We start from the raw sequence: 20,287 nt of genomic DNA on the forward strand, positions 1-20,287 counted from the left end.
ACAGTAGTGACAGGCTCTTCACAGCGGGGTTTCACTCACCCCTCAACAACCACAGGGTGATCCTGAGTCCTGGGATTCCAGCCAGGGCTGGCATATCCTGAAGAGCACTGGCTAGCCCCACTCGGCTGGCTGGCACCAAAGAGATGAACGCAGGGTGGGCCAGGGACACAGCAGGACAATCACAGACACACTGGAAGGGGTTCTGTTGGATAGCAGAGAACGAAGTCGAAGGTATATGGCTACTTGCCATCCAAGTCAGTGAACACTTTAAGTGATGGGGCATCTGAACCAAGTTAGGGCAACAAAATGGATGGTCCACGGTGGTGATCAGAAGAGGAAGGGCAGGAGAGGGAAGTTCAGGAAAGGAGGCGGGGCATCACAGATGGCCAGTGATGGCCAGCATGGCCCAACCACCACCTAGAGTTTGGAGAGAGGGGATTCAGTCAATGGAAGAGGCACTGATCCAGGCAGGACCAGAGCTCAGGGGCCCAATTGGGTACTGAGGCTCAGAAACAAGGACAGGTCCATTTACCAGCCCTGGAACACTGCGTCTAGATCAGATGAGCAGAAGGGGTGGTACGAGGCTGTGGGAAAGGTGCTGAAGAGCCTTCGATAACACCTAAGGAGGGTGCACTTCATCCCATACACCTGTGATCTCACCTTGGGAGCTGCTGTATGCATACACCTGTGGTGCCACATGCCAGGGTTCATTGTGTCTTCTTTCTAATAATCTCTCAAGAACCCACAGTGTGTAAATGATCTCTTATGCATAAAAGTGAGTGGATTCAAGGTTAACCCTTTAGGGGGTTACTTTCACACTCTGACTTGCTTTCTTGAAGAGGAGAATAAGAGATACAGGCGCAGCTGGCGTGTTTGCTTAACCCTGGGGATGCTGTGTGAATGTGCCACGCATGCTGAGGCCAGTTTATACATCACAATGGAGAAAAGGCAGAAAATTGCCCTCAGAGGAGGGGAGTCGGCATGTGGGTGTGCAGGTTGTGGCAGGAGACTACTGTGTTTTCTTGTAAGCCCTTCTGTAATGTTTCAATTGTATTATTTTGTTACGTATGTGTGTGTGTATTATAAACTTGAAAAGAAAAACATGTACTAAAATTGACTCTCAGGCTATCGGTCCCACACTAAATTAAAAAGTAGGGGGTGAAAATCCAAAAATGGGCAGAAGACCTAAACAGACATTTCTCCAAAGAAGATATACAGTCTGCCAACAAACACATGAAAGGGTGCTCAACATCACTAATCATTAGAGAAATGCAAATCAAAACTACAATGAGTTATCACCTCATACCAGTCAAAATGGCCATAATCAACAAATCTAGAAACGGGGCCTCCCTGCTGACGCAGTGGTTGAGAGTCCGCCTGCCAATGCAGGGGACACGGGTTTGTGCCCCAGTCCGGGAAGATCCCACATGCCGCGGAGCGGCGAGGCCCTTGAGCCATGGCCGCTGAGCCTGCGCTCCACAACGGGAGAGGCCACAACAGTGAGAGGCCCGCGTACCGCAAAAAAAAAAAAAAAAACGAGTCATGTACCACAACATTCATTGCAGCTCTATTTACAATAGCCAGGACATGGAAGCAACATAAGTGTCCATCAACAGATGAATGGATAAAGAAGATGTGGCACATATATACAGTGGAATGTTACTCAGCCATAAAAAGAAACGAAATTGAGTTATTTGCAGTGAGGTGAATGGACCTAGAGTCTGTCATACAGAGTGAAGTAAGTCAGAAAGAGAAAAACAAATACCATATGGTAACACATGTATATGGAATCTAAAAAAAAAAAAAAAGGTTCTGAAGAACCTAGGGGCAGGACAGAAATAAAGACACAGACATAAAGAATGGACCTGAGGACACGGGGAGGGGGAAGGGTAAGCTGGGACGAAGTGAGAGAGTGGCACTGACATATATACACTACCAAATGTAAAATAGATAGCTAGTGGGAAGCAGCCGCATAGCACAGGGAGATCAGCTCAGTGCTTTGTGACCACCTAGAGGGGTGGGATAGGGAGGGTGAGAGGGAGGGAGACGCAAGAGGGAAGAGATATGGGGACATATGTCCATGTATAACTGATTCACTTTGTTATACAGCAGAAACTAACACACCATTGTAAAGCAATTATACTCCAATAAAGATGTTAAAAAAAAAAGTAGGGGGCAAGCATAGAGACAATATTCTAACATACTGTTGCAGGTAGAAAATCAAGGCAATCTAAATGGCAGATACAAGAATTTCAAAAAGAAAAAGAATAGTAGCCAGGGACCATTTAATATGGGCATAAAGAGGTTCACATACCTCTTGGAAATCATTATAACAAGTGAGTGTTAGATTTTATGGGGCCAGTGGCGATACTGAAACCTCCAGTAAAGTTCCGAGTAGCCCCATCACACTCAGTTTAAGGAAGCAGGGGGCCAGGTAATATATTTTAGCAAGATTGCTATGAAAAAGAGGCAAAATCATAAGGGAAAGAAGGCATCATTCTTAGGTGCCTTTCCTTCATAGCACCTCAATTATAATAGCATAGAGAACAAATGTATGGATACCAAGGGGTTAAGGGAGGAAGGGGGGGTGGGAGGAATTGGGAGATTGGGATTGACACATATACACTATTGATACTATGTATAAAGTAGAGATCTAATGAGAACCTACTGTACAGCACAGGGAACTCTACTTAATGCACTTTGGTGACTTAAATGGGAAGGAAATCCAAAAGGGAGGGGATATATGTATATGTATGGCTGATTCACTTTGCTGTACAGTAGAAACTAACACAACATTGTAAAGCAACTATACTCCAATAAAAATTAATTAAAAAAATAAAACCAAAAAAATTATGAGAAACTTTTCAGAGTTTTCTAATTAAACGTACCTAACCATTATGCCCTGTGAGGGCAGGGACCACATCTGCTTTGTTCCCCACCGCTGCCCCAGGAGGGAATAACTCACACGAAGTCTCTCTTTCCTCAAGCCTCTTGAGATGTTTAGTCTGCTCTAGGCAAGAGGGCTGCAGGCCTGGCCCCAGGAGCAGACCCTGAGCTTCCCTGAAACTGGAGGAGGGAGATGTATTCTTGCTCCGAGGAAAACAGCCGATCTCTCGGGCCCCTGAGATGCTTTTCACCGAGTCCCACATAAAACTGAAGCACTTAATCCACTGCTATCATTCCTCCGCTCCATCTGGCTTCTAGAATAATTGAAACTAGAAATGTCTGCTATGACTGCTGCTGGGGAGGAAGGTCTCAGTGCTGCCTCAGACTTTAAATGTTGGGTTTCTTGTGAAATTTGATTTCTGTTCTCTCCAGTTTTCTAGACAGAGAAAAAAAAAAAAAAAGGCCCTAAACAAATGCAGCAGGAGGATCTTCAGGACCCTCAGTTCAATTCACAGCCTGCATGGGTGCCTGTAGCTCCTGCTGTTGGGAAAGGGGTTAGGGCTCAGTATTAAAGGCTCCTAGGGGCCCCCAGCATCCGCCAGAGAGCTCACATCCACCAGAGGCTTGAAGGTGGCCCAGCCCCACAAGAAAAGGGGCCAGGGTGCCTCCAACTGGGACCCCACTATTCATAGAGGTTGGACTCAGGCCACCCATACCCCAAGGTCACTGCCTAGACACACCTTGAGAGGCTGGGCCTTAACTCCCCTCCATTCTCTCTCCCCTACCCTTTCCCTCCCCCTCTCTTCTTCTCTGTCCTCCCACCCTCCCCCCTTCAACTCTCCCAGTCTTCTCTCCCCCCGCCTGTCCTGCCTCCCCCATTCCTACACTGCCCCCTCTCCCTTCTCTCTTCTCTTTCCTCCCCCCTCCTCCCTTCTCCTTCCTGACCCCCTTTCCCCCCTCCTCCCTCTTCCTGTCCTTCTCTCCCTCCAACTTCAACGAAATAGATCAAATAGCTGTTTCTGCTCTAAGAAAATCAAAGGTTAGTCCCCACCAGAGGCTCTTTCTAGTTACCTGAAGGCCAAAAGGTTCAGCACACAATAAATAGCCACCCATTTCACCCTCTGGGTTAGAGAAAAGGGGCTATTCATGCCCAGAGGCCACTAGTTTTTGAAGAATCAGAGGGTTTTTTTTTTCTTTTTTGCGGTACGCGGGCCTCTCACTGTTGTGGCCTCTCCTGTTGTGGAGCACAGGCTCCGGACACGCAGGCTCAGCGGCCATGGCTCACGGGCCCAGCCGCTCCGTTGCATGTGGGATCTTCCCGGACCGGGGCACGAACCAGTGTCCGCTGCATCGGCAGGTGGACTCTCAACCACTGTGCCACCAGGGAAGCCCCAAATCAGAGGTATTTTAAACAAGCCACCTCTCCACCGTGGCTTTCCTTTCACAGACTAACACATCTGCAGGCCTGGTAGCTTCTAACCTGCCTCCCCTCCCCCCATCTAGGGACCAGAGCAAGGGCACTGCAGAAGTGTTTACAGGGGCCGGAGTGGAAGGAAAGACTCTAAAGCTCTAGAAATTGTGACATTCTCAGGAAAGGCTCTGGTGGAGCCCCAGCCAGGTGGCTGAGGCCCTGAGCTGCACCCCCATGCCGCCCACCACAGGCAGAGGCCCACTCTCCAGAGCAGAGGAAGTTCAAGCTCCAGGCCCTCACATGCTCCGGCCCTTCCAAGGCCCTGGGAAGAGCCCTAGCATTGTGTTCCCATGGTCCTATGTTTTCGTAAGATTTCCAAAAGGAATATATTTTAACCACTGTTGGGTTTGGTCACTGTTTCTTTGTACTACAGTTTCCCCTCCGTCATACTTCTCGCCTGGTCAGATGGCTCTGGAGTGGCCCTGGGCAGCTGTGGGGTCCGACCAAGGGGAAGCTGAATTGGGAGCACATTTAGTTTGTATTTAGTGGGACGAGGCTGTGTGGTCTGCAGTCACTTCTGTGCAAAGGGCAAGTCACTGCTGGCCAGCCTCCTGCAGCGACAGCTTACAGGAAGGGTGTCACGAGGCTGGATGGAAGATGAACATGTCCTATGGCGCCTGGCTTCACAAGTCTGGGGGTAGCGGAGGAAAAACAAGGCTTCAAATGCACTGAGCCAGAAGCTAGTCTGTGGGAAATTCTTCCAGTCATGAGATGCGTACAGTTCAAAGTGGAGGATTCTGTTCTCATTGATGCCCTGTCAGAACGGAAATTCAGGAATACGTGCATCCAGTGATGCAGCATATACACTGATAAGCGTACTGGGTATTGTTGATGAGAATTGCATGAAGTGAAATTTATCAGAAATCTTGTCTTTTCGGGGTATAAGCCTTTAGCAGTACTGCACACAGCAAGCGTGTCTGTGTGTGTAAGGAACCATGTTTTAATGCCTCGCAATTATTAATAATTGTGATGATGCTTGCTAGAGGAGACACCACCTTGTCCTCCTATTCTCTCTCTCTCTCTTTTTTTTTTTTTTTGCGGTACGCAGGCCTCTCACTGTTATGGCCTCTTCCGTTGCGGAGCACAGGCTCCGGACGCGCAGGCTCAGCGGCCATGACTCACAGGCCCAGCCACTCTGCGGCATGTGGGATCTTCCCGGACCGGGGCACGAACCCGTGTCCCCTGCATCGGCAGACGGACTCTCAACCACTGCGCCACCACGGAAGCCCCCTCCTATTCTCTCTTATACAAAATCATTATATCGTATAAAGAGAGTAACAAAGTATGCAGGCAAAAGTTAGGAGGAAGAAGTTATTTTAGAGGTATGTCAGGCAGTAAATTAATTAGAATATTATGTATTTTATAGATGTTGAGATGTCTGTTGCATTTGCCAGATTTTAAAATTATGAAATGTGTTATCATTTATTTTCTCTTTCTCTTTAAAAAGTCACTTTCATCCCTAATTTTGTATTTGTATTTTTGTATTAATTTGCTTAAAGAGAGCCCCCCAAATTGTATAAGTCTCAGGCCCCACAAACCTGGATCCTCCCTACTGCCAGCCTCCATGAGCATCTGGACAAAGGATCTGTTTTTCCTCTGTCCTGGGGAGCCCGCTCCAGCCTGGGCCACCACATTCCCAGAGCAGTTTTGTCAGTGAGTCCTTCAGGAAGAACAGGTGGCCTTCCTTCTAGGATCCCTGTTTTGGGGGCCATGGAGGTCTTTTCCTGAGCACTCCTGTCCCAGGTTCTCAGGCTTCTGCTCTTGCTGGGAAAGACAGTAGCAGGGAACAGCTGTTTGTGCCCGATCTCACCAGCTGTGCAGAGGCCCAGCTGTACAAGTTCTCCTCTTGCCATAAATCTATTTGAAGTTCTTTTGATTCAGGGAGAGGTAGGAGGGTTTTCTGCCAAACCTTTCCTCTGATTCATATTGTCTTTGGTTCAGGTGATCTGACCCAAGAGACTGTCTCATCTCATCTGCAGCAAGGCCCTTACCAGTTCTCTGTTCTCTTTAACAGGGTTGGTGTGGACCTGGATGAAGATCAAAAGGAGCCCTCTTCACACCAGGCAAGTCAAAGAAGCAGATGCGTAGAGTACAGCGATATGAGATCTTCTGTTCCGTAGCCAGTAGGCTCATTCTAAAGGGGGCTGGCCCCACAGATAAAATAAATCAGATGGGGCTTCCCTGGTGGTGCAGTGGTTGAGAGTCCGCCTGCCGATGCAGGGGACACGGGTTCGTGCCCCGGTCCGGGAAGATCCCACATGCCGCGGAGTGGCTGGGCCCGTGAGCCATGGCCGCTGAGCCTGCGCGTCCGGAGCCTGTGCTCCGCAACAGGAGAGGCCACAACAGTGAGAGGCCCGCGTACAGCAAAAAAAATAATAATAATAAATCAGATGACTATAAAATACGCAGGAATTCAGGGTGTAGATAACCTTTGTGTAACCTCTAGAGTGCTTAGAACTAGCATACACTCGTGCCTTCTTTGTGGCTGCAGGAAGCCTGGAAACTGCAGTGTACGAGCAAGAGCACAGCTCTTGGAATCAGGCAGCCTGGGGTACAAATGCCTGCCCAGCAACTTGCTAGCACCGTCATCTCAGTGAAATTTACTTGATGCATGTTCGATGCATGTTGGGCACACACCAGATGGGCCTGCTTCTCCTGCATGACTTCTCATTTATCAGGTCCAGGTATACAGAAATACAGAAACATTGAAAATCTGCAAAAGCACAGCCTGAAAATCCTTAGGGAAAATTATTCAGAACAACGTGCTATCGCCTTGAGTAAGGGAAGTGTAGTCTCCGCAAACTCTGGACTTGAATCTAACATCAGAGTAAAACCTGTCATTGGCAATTTTGCTTTAGTCATTTTTAACTCAGTACTTAAAGCAAACAATTGTGTAGAAATGTTGCACCTCTTGCTGAAATTGCAGGTAGACAGACATGATAGAATAACATCTTAAATAAGCTGTGCTGCTTAATGAACTGTGTCCTGACCATATCTGGATCTGAAGAGGATCCATCTCTCTTTTATTTCGTGGGTTTTTTTCCTACAGTCCCATCAATGAGGCACAGCTGGTTAGTGCCACCAGGCAAGATGCTGCTGCTTTCCTGGTTCATGTAAAGAGGGGGAAGGATCCTATGCTCTACACAAAGGGCTGGAAAATGAAGTTGGCAATGATCCTGGCTCATATGTACTTTGAATTTTTTTGTCACATGTGTTCCAAACCCATGCTGGTGCTGTTTTCACAGACTTTATTGCCCAGGAAAGACACTTAACTGCAGGACTGAGCCCAGCAGGGTGTCAGCGTACTGGGATTAGGGCCAGAGTGGTGCCCTTCAAAGGGGGATCAAAGCCTGTCCATCTCCTTACACTGGTGGGCTGTAATGAGTCCTTAGGAAGGGCTGGTACAGATTTTCACAAGCATTTTATCTCATATAGATCAACTAATCCATTCTCCTACTTTCACGTAGAGCTTTTATCTAAATTTGTCCTTCTCATATCTTTTTCTGTAAAAGAAAAGTGATAGAATAAGAAAATTCATCAAAGAAAATTCTTCATCTTCCTCTAACTGCCTAATATTTTACAATTACATATAATTATTGGTAAGGTTACCTGCTAGCTTAACTTTTTTCTTTTGTAATTTAAATGTATTTTATTTTAGCTCATTCATACCATTGTCAATTTAGTAATTACTCTTACCTGAAGATACTTACACCAGTAGAAAGTATTTTTTTTGTTGTTATTAGAGAAATGAGATAGTACAACATAGTACAGTGAAAACTACGTGGTATTTGGATCTTGGGCAAGTTTTTTACATCTTTGAATTGCAATTTTCCTAACTGTAAAACGTGAATGATAATAATGTCTACTTCTCCAGGTTGTTAGAATTATATTTATGAAAACTACCTAACTTAATTAATTTCATTAAAACCATCTTATCTCATGAAGGATTTGATGAAGCAGCTTACACCACCACATATGATAAAATAATAGTAAAATATTTTTTAAGAACTTTAAAACTCAGTTAAAAAAATTAATGAAAGCAGGAACAAAACCAGAGGAGTAAAAAGAATCATGAGTAAGCAGATCATAAGGTCCTATGTACTTGCTAAAATTGAACCACAAGTAAGCTTTCTGGTAACCAAAGGGGGGGGAAAAAGGAAATGATAACCAGTAATATACTAAATTACTATAATTAGAGGGGAAAATTATACTCTGTCCTCAAGCTGTACAGAGGTTCACAGGCCACAATTTCTCACTTGGGGCTTCCTGTAGAGGACACATAAAGAGTTATCTAACTAACCTTGGTATAATTTACATGGTTCCTACTGATCTTCTGCTGCTATTGTTTTTAAAAAGTGTCCTGGAAGTGTTCTTATTCATGATGGTTGACTACCGAGGTAACTACGTTTCAGAAAAAGGTTTTTTCCACCCTTGGAATAATTCTTATGTTCAATGTCAAGTACAGGAAATGGTGGGCTCAGGCCAGAAGTAAAAAACCACAGCGTCCATGCAGCTGCCACTTGACCTGGACAGAGGGGTTTTTTTGGTACTTTCCAAACTATGTGTCAAGAACCTGTCGGCCCTCATTTTGCCTGACAACTCTTCACTTATTATCACCATCTGTTGCTCTGACTACAGACCAGAAACCTAATTCTTAGGAGGATTGCATTTTTCCACTCAGCTTGCACTTATTAAATTGGTCTTGCATTAACAAATAGGATAATCTTTGCACTGGTCAACTTCTGAAAAAAAGACTTTACTCTTACTTGCACAAAGCTAAAACTTTCAGATAATTGTGGCAATTACTGATCATATACTCTCAAAATCAATAATAAGCATATGTAATATGTACTTTTTTTTTTTTTTTCTTTTTTGCGGTACGTGGGCCTCTCACTGTTGTGGCCTCTCCCGTTGCGGAGCACAGGCTCCGGACGCGCAGGCTCAGTGGCCATGGCTCACAGGCCCAGCCACTCCATGGGATCTTCCCGGACCGGGGCACAAACCCGTGTCCCCTGCATCGGCAGGCGGAGTCTCAACCACTGCGCCACCAGGGAAGCCCGACATGTACATATTTTTGAAGGAATTTCCTTTTTCTCTGTTTCTGGAGAATAAAATAACCTTTGGGAAATATGAACTTGTGGCTGTGACTAACCAGCAATGTCACAATTTTCCTTTTTGCCTCGTAATACCTTGAAAGTGTGAATGGTGTTACACTCTTACTCATACCAGACCCAGAAGCTTTAAAAAGAATGTTCCACAAGCAAGTATTAAACTTTAAATATATAGTCTATGCAAATGTGCCGCTTTGAGAAATGGAAAATATCGCAGTTGTGATTTTATGTCTCTTAAATGTAAAAAAAAAAAAAAAAAAAAAAAACCCTCAGACAAAATTCCACCACCCCACCCTCGCCCTAACAAGAAGTTGTCCTTGTAATTGATTCTGTGTCCTTGGCAGCCCAGCATTACAAAGAAGCTGAGACTTGCTGGAGCACCACGCCCACCTTAATCTTTCAGTAGAAAATTCCCGCTACCCGAGAAGGGCTGCCACGATTGCTTCTCTTTTTCCCTTTTTGCCCTTTTTCATGATCATCCTAATATTTGTGGAGTACTGACTCTTGTTGTTAACACTGTTCTAAGCACTTTACCTGTGTTAACTCATTTATCTTCCAAGATAAACCTATGAGTGGGTGCTGTTATTGTGCTTATATTTTAAATAAGGAAACTGTATGCAGAGAAGTTAAATAACGTACCAAAGGACACGTAGTGAAATTCGAACCCAGACAATCTGGTTCTAGAACTTCCGCTCTTAATTGGTGTGCGTGCGTCTATTTGTTCATTCATTTATTCATTCATACAACCCACCCATGTCAGACACGAATCTAAGTGTGAGGAGGATGCAGCAGTTACCAATTCAAAGTCTTCACCCTCACAGAGCTTACGCTCTAATGGGGGACACTGGGAACAAAAAGGTAAACAGCTACATACTATATGTTTAGAGAATGGGAACAGCAGAGCAGGTACAAGGATGGAGAACAATGGAGGAGAGGCTATGGCTGGCCAGGGCAGGCCTCTCTGAAGAAGTGGCATTTGATCAGAGTCCTGAACGATGTGCAGAAGTGAGATGTGTATGTGGGCTCTGGGGGGAAACAGTCCAGCCAGAGGGAACTGCAAGGATGAAGGCCCTGGCCTCACAGCGGGTTATGGTGCGCTCCACACACAGCAAGAAGGCCAGTGTGGCTGGAGCCCAGTGAGCAAGGTGGGAGCCAGTGCAGGTGGATTAGGAGAGACCAAGAGGGGCCAGATCACTGGCCACAGTGGTGATTTTGACTTCATTCTATGTGTGATGGCAGCAAAAACTTGCAGGTTTGGAACTTAAAAGTAATGGAATCAACTTTTTAAAAAATTCATTTTGCTTCCAGCTCCGACTCTGCCAACTGTTACAGTGAGGCTAATTTTCATCTTTTCTAACATAATTTTATTTTGAACACTATGCTGGCTTCTCTATGTGCTCTCTTAATGCTAACTTCCACTTTTGTTTTTGCTTCGAGAAGTCCCTTCATTGAATTCTGGTTTTGGTTGTCATTTATGCTTGTGTGTAACCTGGGTGGATAAGTTCTGGTCACCACAGCTCAAGAAAGTCAAAGCAGAGCTGAGAAAGGTCCAGAGAAGGGCAGATTCAATGAGCAGAGGGAGATTAAAAGAATTACGATTTCTCCAGCAGAAAGACTAGCACTAAGAAGGGATACAACAAAGTGTCTGTAAAAATATGGAGGGTATGAGTCAGGTGAACAAAGACTTGTTTGCCAAATCCCAGAAAACCATAACTTAAAACACCCTTAAAACTGAAAGAGCTCATTTGGAGAAGAATAAAAGTATGTGTTCTTCTGCACAATTGATACTTAAATGCTGGAAATATAAGTAGGTTCAAGAGGGAAAGAGATTAGCAGATGGTAGGGTCATCTAGTCATTAAATAAAATTTAATTTTGCCTTGTGAATATTTTCTAGATATTGCTAACAAACCTATAGAAAATGGAATAAAGATTCCCACATATATGTTCCTCAGATCGAACATTTATCAATATTTTTCCATACTATGTCCCCATGCTGTTGGAGCTGGCCTCACAGAATGTAAATTCCATGCTATACCAACAAATATTTCAGAAATAGAACAGTAAGCTCTAAAATTGACCTGACCCAGATGAAGGGTTTTTTTATGTTATTGTAACTAATAGTACTTTGAGAAAAATAAAATGACCATTTCAGAGCAAGTATCTTGGGTTTTCCCTTGGCCAACACTGAATTTATTTTGGTTTTACTTACGGCTTATACACCCCAAAGTATACACCCTCCCCACTACATTTTTACTGCTTAAGACTAAATTCCATATATATATATATATATATATATACATATATATATATATATGGAATAGAATATAGAATCTATATTTACAGATTCTATAATTACATTCTCTAGAAAACAGAAATAATAATGAGGAAGAGGAAGTGGAGGAAGGTGGTAGCCTCAATTTAGCAATTAGGTGCCGTATGTAAAATCACATTTAATCTTTACCTTGACCAATCGAGATACATATTATAAACCCCGTTTTATAAATGATGAAATTGAAGTTCAAAGAATAAAAGTAACTTTCCCAAGATGACAACAACAAAAAAATTCCAGCCGCTTCCATAACACCCAATCTCCAATTTGTAGTTCTTCAACTCAGTGAGACTGTTGCTCTCAGCTTGAATTGTTGTCTGCTTGGACTCTAGCTCCTTGTACTACAGTTGGGAAAGGGCCTCCAGGCAGAAAGAAAAGAGAATATAGGGCTTACCTCATTTGTCCTTTGCTGCCTCTTACCCAATATCTGAATTCTATCATGTATTTATGATACCAGTTATTCTTATCAGCCATTATGCATTTTGCAAGTAGTTTTGTAGGGGGAAACATTGTTTTGTTTTGTTTTCAGACAAAAATATAATACTGTATACTCAAATCACAAGTCTAAATGTAGAACCCTTATCTTTGCTATGGTGTTTGTGGTTTGGGGCACTGTCCCTGGGGAACAGCATGAACTAGGATCTTCTTGTTCCAAGGTGCATTTTCTACTCCAGTGCCTTTTACATCTAGAACTTATAATTCCAATATGTAATTGTATCAGCCTTCTAATGCTGCTGAACAAATTATCCCAAAATTTAGTGGCTTAAAATAACAAACATTTATTATCTCACAGTTTCTAAGTGTCAGGAATTTGAAAGCAAATTAGCTGAGTGTTTCTGGCTCAGGGTCTCTCATGATGTTGCAGTCAGGATGTCAGCCAGAGCTAGAGTCATCTGAAGGCTTGACTGGGTCTGAAAGGTTCACTTCCATGTTGGCAGGAGGCATCAGTGCCTTGCTGACTATTGGCAGGGAGACTCGGATCCTTACCACATGGATCTCTCAGTAGAGTGGCTTGGGTCCTCACAATATGGTAACTAACTTCCCTCAAGTGGTTCAACACAGACAGAAAGGAGGAAACCACAATGTTTTTTTGTGACTAGCCTTGTATATTACCATCCCTTCTGCCCCATTCCATTGATTAAAAATGAGTCATTATGTATCGTCCACACTCAATAGGAAGGGAAATTCGTCTCCATCTTTTAAAGGGACAAGTACCAAAGAATTTGTGAATATACATTTTTAAATCACCAAACTATTATATTTACCTGAACCAAGCACTTTATTTTTCCCTGGATTAACTTGAGTCTCTTGTATGGACAAAGTTATTTGAAGCAGACCTTTTTTTTTTTTTTTTTTTGGTAGCTAAACCATGAGTTTAGCCTATCTGGTAGTCTTTCTGTGATGTCTACGTTTCCTCTTGGCATTTTTACCCATCCTTATCTAGTTGTTTCCTTCATTCTTTCTCCCTAAGCATGTATTTTGTGACTATACCTTCTTGGGAACGTTTATGAATTTATCATAGTGTGAGGAAGGTGAAAATATTTGTATAAAATACTCTCTATGTGGAGGCTAAGAGTTCATTTTACCTTTTAAAACATCAATTTGAAAAAGCTGTCCTATTGACTCTCAATTGTATCATGTCCCCCTTCTTCAGAATCCAGAAATCGTTCTCTTTAGGGACAGAGAATCCGGTCTTCTCCTTGGTAATCAGAAAATCAAGGCAATAAACTTGAAATTATTACATGAATACATTCCACACTGGGAGATGGCAGGGCAAAAGTACTGCTGCCAAACCCCATTCACACTGACTAATGGAAAAAGTGCTCTGGAACCCATAAGGAACTCTACAGATTTGTTATGATAAGTATCTGTCTTTGTCATCGTTCTGTACAACCTCCACTGACATTAATATTGAATATGAAATCTTAGAAATAGAAAGGAAAATCTTCTCTCTCTTAATCCACTGAATCCCCGTGAAGTGAGAAGCAATCCCATATGACTAGCCCAGAGCAGAGTTCCTGCGGTTCGCTTAGCAAAGGCCCCTCCTGTCAATATTGATAGAGGAATGTATTTACATTTGCTTAGTTCTTTTTCATTAAGGTTAATACAGCAAACAATCCCCTCTTGCTTCAGTGTCTGTTTTTTAAAGATTCCTGGCCAGAGCCTTTGTTTTCTCTCTGGGATCCAAATAAGCATAAAACAAAGAGTACCTTCCTAATTTTCCTGTTGCTCCCTCTCTAGGGTGGTGCTAGAGGGGTCACTTAAAAGACAACTACTGGGCTTCCCTGGTGGTGCAGTGATTGAGCGTCCGCCTGCCAATGCAGGGGACACGGGTTCGTGCCCTGGTCCGGGAAGATCCCACATGCCACGGAGCGGCTGGGCCCGTGAGCCATGGACAACGACTCAGTCCTTATTATGCTCAGCCACTTCCCAACCTCTGATCTATTCCCTTGTTTAAGGAGAAAAAAGGAAGATATCAAATGCCCCAGTCATTTTTACATTTTCCCAGAAATGGAGGATAATAAAGGAAACAAATTACACATATATCAAACACTCTGCTTCTTAGAAGTAGCAAGGGCAAATAAAAGCTAACATTCAATGCCCTTGGATCTCCAGTTCCCATTTACAGCTGTGAAACATGAGGCTCAGATCTGGAAAGTGTATCATTATTATTAAATGGTAGACAGTAGAGAGTCGGAACTCAAATCTTGGTCTTCAGTTTCTGGATCCTCTGCTTGTTCCAACATGGATGCCACTGCCCCTCTGGCATCAAAGAACTCAAAAAAGAAGACATATTGCTAGCAATAAAGAGACTATCACCAAGTTCCAGATTCTTCTTCTGATGACTGCTTATATCCATTGTCCTTGGGTGTGATCTGATCTCTGATTCAGAATAATCCAGGTGAATTGATGCTACCTGCTGTCCTCTGCCCATCTGGGCCCTCCCAGAGGCTTGCCCTCTGCACCACCTCATTGGATACCTTCCCTGTTCCAGGGTGACTGCAAAGGCTGGCCTTCCCTTGGCACATTTATCTTCAGCCCCCAGTGAACAAGCAGAGCACACAGTGGACTAACTCATTTATTTCTACTCATTTATTGATGGCCTTTCATAACCGAGTTATTAAGTCATCAATAACTTCAGAGAAATAAATGAATGGATCCAGAACTGGGCCAACAGATATTTAAGACATACACTGAACATTTTATCTCAAATCAGCAGAAAAGTCAATGCTGGGTCATCCATGGTATTTCCCTTACCTGGAAAAACATTTTCTTTTTTTTTTTTTTTTTTTTTTTTGCGGTACACGGGCCTCTCACTGCTGTGGCCTCTCCCGTTGCGGAGCACAGGCTCCGGACGCGCAGGCTCAGCGGCCATGGCTGACGGGCCCAGCCACTCCACGGCATGTGGGATCTTCCCGGACTGGGGCACGAACCCGCGTCCCCTGCATCGTCAGGCGGACTCTTAACCACTGCGCCACCAGGGAAGCCCTATGTTTCATTCAATTTGGAACCCAGTTTATTTCTCTACAAAGCAGTAAAATGAATAACATCTCCAGTATCCCAAGTAAATTAAAGTTTGAAAAATAGATTACAAGTGTTAACATTTTTTCCAAAATGCTACGTAGTATGTGTGGCTCTCATCAGCTGGCAAAAAATAACCTTGGAAGATTTCCCAGAAATAGAGTATAAGCTCTTTCAGGAGTGCCTGTAAGTTCTGATATATTCCCCTCAGGAAGTAAAATAAAAAGGAGAGGAAAAAGGGAATGAAAGGCAGGGAGGTTTTCCAAGACCTTGAGAAATCCCTGAAACCAGTATTTAGGAGTCTAGAGAAATTTCTAACACTGAAGTTGTTTCTACAGGGACACTTTCCAACATATCAGCGTCCACCCAGCTGAGGGGAGCCATGCATTTTCGTTAGGTTTGGGGGGATATATAGCTACTGCATCTCAACCTTCAGTATCCTGACCTCATCTCCTCTTCAGATACCCATTTGCCCTAGTTTTCTCTTCACTTACACCCACCTAGATGACAGGAATCATGGCTGCTGCTGAGAGGCCACAAGTGTGCTTGGAAACCTCTCTGTGCGCCAGTTGCCTCAGTTTCCTCCTCTGTAAAATAGGAATAATAATATATGAAAAGCACTTAGAACAGTGTCTGGCACATGGCATTTATTCAAGACGTGCCAGCTGTTATTGTTGTCATTAATGAAAAAACAGTATTTTCCATATGATTAGGACCTCAGAGACCAGCCAATCCAATTTCCTCAATTCATTTTACAGATGAGGAAACTGCAGCCCAAATAGCCTATCATACAGTGTGTGTGCTTTCCAAAGTTCAAAGGCTGAGTGAGATACCAGCAGAAAGAACATCATCTTTGGAGTCCTTTAGTCCTACGTTCAAATTCCAGCTCTATAGCTTGCTAGCTATGTGACTTTGGACTCATCTCTTCCCTTCTCTGGGCCTCTCTAGGTCCTCACCTGTAAAATAGGTATAATGCAACCTACCTTGAGGGTTTGTTGTGAAAATTGAAAAACAATGACTGAAAAAGTTAGTGACTGGATAATGTGACCAGCACATTGCCTGGGAATGAATGAGCATTCCATAGCTGGAGAATATTATTACAAATGTCATTCAGCTGGGCTGCTGTGGAGTGGGTGCTAGAATCCTGGGCCCCTGACTGCCAGCCAAGCTCAACACCACATAGGCCACCTTAACTTAGAAACAAACAACCAAACAAAAAAACAGGAATTTGCTTACCCTCCTTTCTATCAATTTTCTTCAATGACTATCTTGTCATCAATAGATATTGTCAGCTATCAAAATTACCTGTGCCTCTGGATGGATAAAATTTGTAACTCCTCATTGTTCTTAAGGAAAGAAAAAAGAAAAGAAGAGAAAAGAAAAGAGAGAGAGAACTCCCCAGGGCTAGCCCAGAGCTTTACTACCTAATTTAGTTTAGGGATAACAGTTTTACTCTGCCAGCTGAGCCCCAACGTGCTGACCTGTTTGAGAGACAGTGACTCAGAAACAACTTGCAAATGTTGCAAGATGATGAAGAAAACACTAAGTATAGCAGTGACTTTGCAAATCTGACACCTTTCTTGGGGTAGAAATAGCTAGGGAAAGGTTCAGGGAAGGATGGAAATTGAACTGGACACCTTGGTTTCCCTTTTGTGGAAATGCGATGGGTACATTCTAGCTCTAGATAACAGGGCATGGCACTCTGGGTCTATCAAAAAACAGATCTATGAAACTCTGACATCCATGAAAAGATCATAGATGTCCCACTGTGGGACTTGGGAATGGGGCATGACCAGGTAAGTTGGAGAAAGGCTTCCCTCTCAAAGATTTACAATGCTTATTTACAAATGAAAGATTCCAAAAATGTCTGAATATAACAAACCTGGTTAACACTCTCTAACCCATCCTTTCCTGAACGATCGGCACAGAATTTCCATCAACATCACATAGAATAGTGGCGTACTAAGGAACGCCTTTCAGGAAACTGTTCAGGGTTGGAAATCAGAGATCTTAAAACAACCAATGGGAAAGGCTGCCAGTTTGGGTTTTCATTTTACTGTTGAGTGTCTGCTTCAACCATTTTCGACAAAGGATAAATGGCTGCCTAGAAAGGGAGGGACCACACTTAGCATTCTTGTATTCCCCTTTTGTTTGTGAGGCATGGAACTGCAGCATCTGCTTTTACATGTGTTTCAGAGAGCAGAATACAGCCTTTTGTGTTCCGTTATTTATCATTACCCATCAGTGGAACTGTCTGGAAAGGGGCAAAAAAGTAAATAAACAAAATAAAGTAAATCACCTTGAGTTCAACGAAGGGCTAGCTTTGGAGCAGCCAGTGGTTTCTCACTGTCTTCCATGCCTCATGATTTCTTGAGAATGTTCGCATTATTACTGGACTGTGAACTCCTGATACCATTTGGGCATGGAAACCGAGGGCCCAAACAAAGCAATGAAGTCCATGCTACGATATAAATGCTTTTAATGATGAAGATAATTACAACTGATTGAAGTCTGGGATTCTCCTAATATGCAAAATGAGATACACAGAAGAGGTAAAAATGTCACTGAATCTCCTTCATACCACATTGCAATGTCCATTATCATCTCTCTAAAGTCCACAAAAATTTTCCACCTTTTTCTCACATTTTCATCCTCTACTGTTACATAAACACCTATCAGATGCTTCTCTTTTGTCCTTTTCTTCCTCCCTCCCACTGTGGTCCTTTGAGGAAAAAAAAAAAAAACAGAGAGTGAGCATGGGGTTGGGGGAGACAAACACATCCACTCAGTTATTAAATTATTACAGGGTTCTTAACCGGAATATCTATTTCAAAACTTAAGAATCGAAGGGGGAAGATATCAAAAATTAACCATAGGCTTTGGTTGTATCTACCAAAAATAAAATGAATGAAAACTAGTTTAACAATTATTAGACTGTTATCCCTTTAGTCTTGACCTTTTGGTAAATCGTAAATAAATACCATCCAAATCTGACAGAAGTAACTGCAAAATTCCCACAACAGCAATCTGATAGAAATCTCATGTTCACTGGTGTCAACAAAGTGGCATTTCTTAGCTGTTTAATAAAATAGGAATTATGAAAAAAAGTAAACATTGAATTATGCCACAAGAACCTCACCCATATGGCAAGATCCATGAGCTAAACTGCTTGGCAGCAGGTTCAGCATTTAGATGAAAATACCTGTATCTGAAAAGATTTTTTTTAAGTGGTTAAGTTTAATTTGGCTTGACACATATTTTTATAGTTAAAATATATTAATATTATATACATACTATATATTAATGTTGATATTATATATCAATATTTATAGTGATCATTTATCCAATGCCTTTTTCTGTTGTCTCTCGCTAGGAAGCAAACAACGCTGGCAAAAGCACGACAAAAACAGAGACTGCCTGGCTCTTCAGAATGTGGTACAGCTTTGACCACAAGTATCCTTTGATAATGATAATCTCCCAGGTCCTGCTACATGACAGACACTGACTTCGAGCCCTTAATCATTGAGGTATGTGCTCCTGCTCTTCAAGAAACACAGAAAGGTAAAGCGAATTCACGAGCAAATGTAGCCAAAAGAATGATTTCAAAACATAAAAAGCTGTGTAGTCCATACTTAAGTGTTACAAAGAGCCAAAGTGAAATCTCTCAGAGGCAAATGAATTTGGTGTGTTCGTGGCAATCTACTATTTCCTAATGCCCTATGATAAAATCAGAGTCCTGAAAAATTGATCTATTTTACTAATTTTACTGTTCGTGCCTTTGTAAAAATCTTGTTTCTGGTGGAGTCGGCCAGGGTGACAAAGCTCCTTCACCCTTCTGCCAGGAACACATTTGTCTGTTTTTGATTCATGCTGTAAAAAATGAAGGGGGAGGGGGTAGAGAGGACGAACGGTCCAAGGAGAAGAATAAGTCCGGTCATCACATTGTGAAATAATACTACTTTGTTTTCCAGGAAACACTTGAGTAAGCTTTTTCTAGTGACGGGCAATTTCAAAATTCTAGCAATCAGTGTAAACATAGTGGCTCAGATACACCTTGCCATGCGACTCACAGAGCTGAGAAGTCAGGCCTGAAGGGCTTTGCCATTGTGAGTTGCAGTAAGCGGTCCACCTCTTATCCCAGGCAAAAGCGCCACAGAAGAAAGGAAAGAACTGTGCTGAAAATTGAATGTGTTGGGTCTTTGTAGTTAGTTTTCCACAGTCACAAATCCCTCTCCTTTCAGGGAGAAAATGTCAGTCACTGGGTGATTTTAAAGCAGCTCAGCAATGATTAAAGCCACAACAGATCAGAGGGAAAGGAAGAAGAATTAAGAACAGGGGAACGAAATTCAAAGAATAAGATGAAGAAGAGGTAAAAATGGAAAGGGGAGAAGAAGCAAGAGAAATACAGGAAATTCACAGCAGGAAGGAAAGGAAAGCAAACTCGAGGAATGACTGTAGAAAAAAAAATAAGTAAGAGTGAAGGGAAGAGAAGCCAATTGAACATTGCAGACATAAGCAAAAGTAAAGCAAGGTTAAAATTAGAAAGCAATTCTGAAATAGTAGAACATTCCAAGAATTATGAAATGAGATGTGGAAGGTAGAGGCTTTTTGAGGCTACAGTTTTGCTTTCCCATACTTCTGTTATCTATGGGCAAATACCTTGCCTCACTCAATCTTGAGCTTTCATGGACAGTGCAGGTTGCCACCACCCTAAAAGTGGTCCATCTTGGCCATTAACCTCTTGGAGGTTCTGGTACCTCATTAACCAGTCACTGGTCTCTCTGAGGGAAGCCAGTTCTTAGCAGGTTACGCTGGTTTGTGTTCCAGTTTGTTTCTCTTCTGGAAACACAATTTTCTCCTGCCATTGCTTAAAGTATCTGATAACCAAATTTGTAGGAAGTTATAAAAATGTGGCTAACGAGTACATATAAAGGCTGCTTGGTTATGACAAGATGTACAGTAAGAAA

General features: G+C 42.9%; 1 protein-coding gene across 1 annotated transcript in view; it reads left to right on the plus strand.

Moving 5' to 3' along the window:
* SLC9A9 (solute carrier family 9 member A9) overlaps positions 1-20,287 on the plus strand; it is a 558,573-nt gene that overhangs the window by 442,925 nt on the left and 95,361 nt on the right. Inside the window, exons 13-14 of the mRNA XM_081234688.1 lie at positions 6,372-6,424; positions 18,698-18,773. Coding sequence (XP_081090814.1) covers positions 6,372-6,424; positions 18,698-18,773 — 129 coding nt within the window. The remainder of the gene's footprint in view (positions 1-6,371; positions 6,425-18,697; positions 18,774-20,287) is intronic.

This window comes from Mesoplodon bidens, assembly GCF_964165515.1.
Source record: "Mesoplodon bidens genome assembly, chromosome: 5".
In the NCBI taxonomy this organism is placed as follows: domain Eukaryota; kingdom Metazoa; phylum Chordata; class Mammalia; order Artiodactyla; family Ziphiidae; genus Mesoplodon; species Mesoplodon bidens.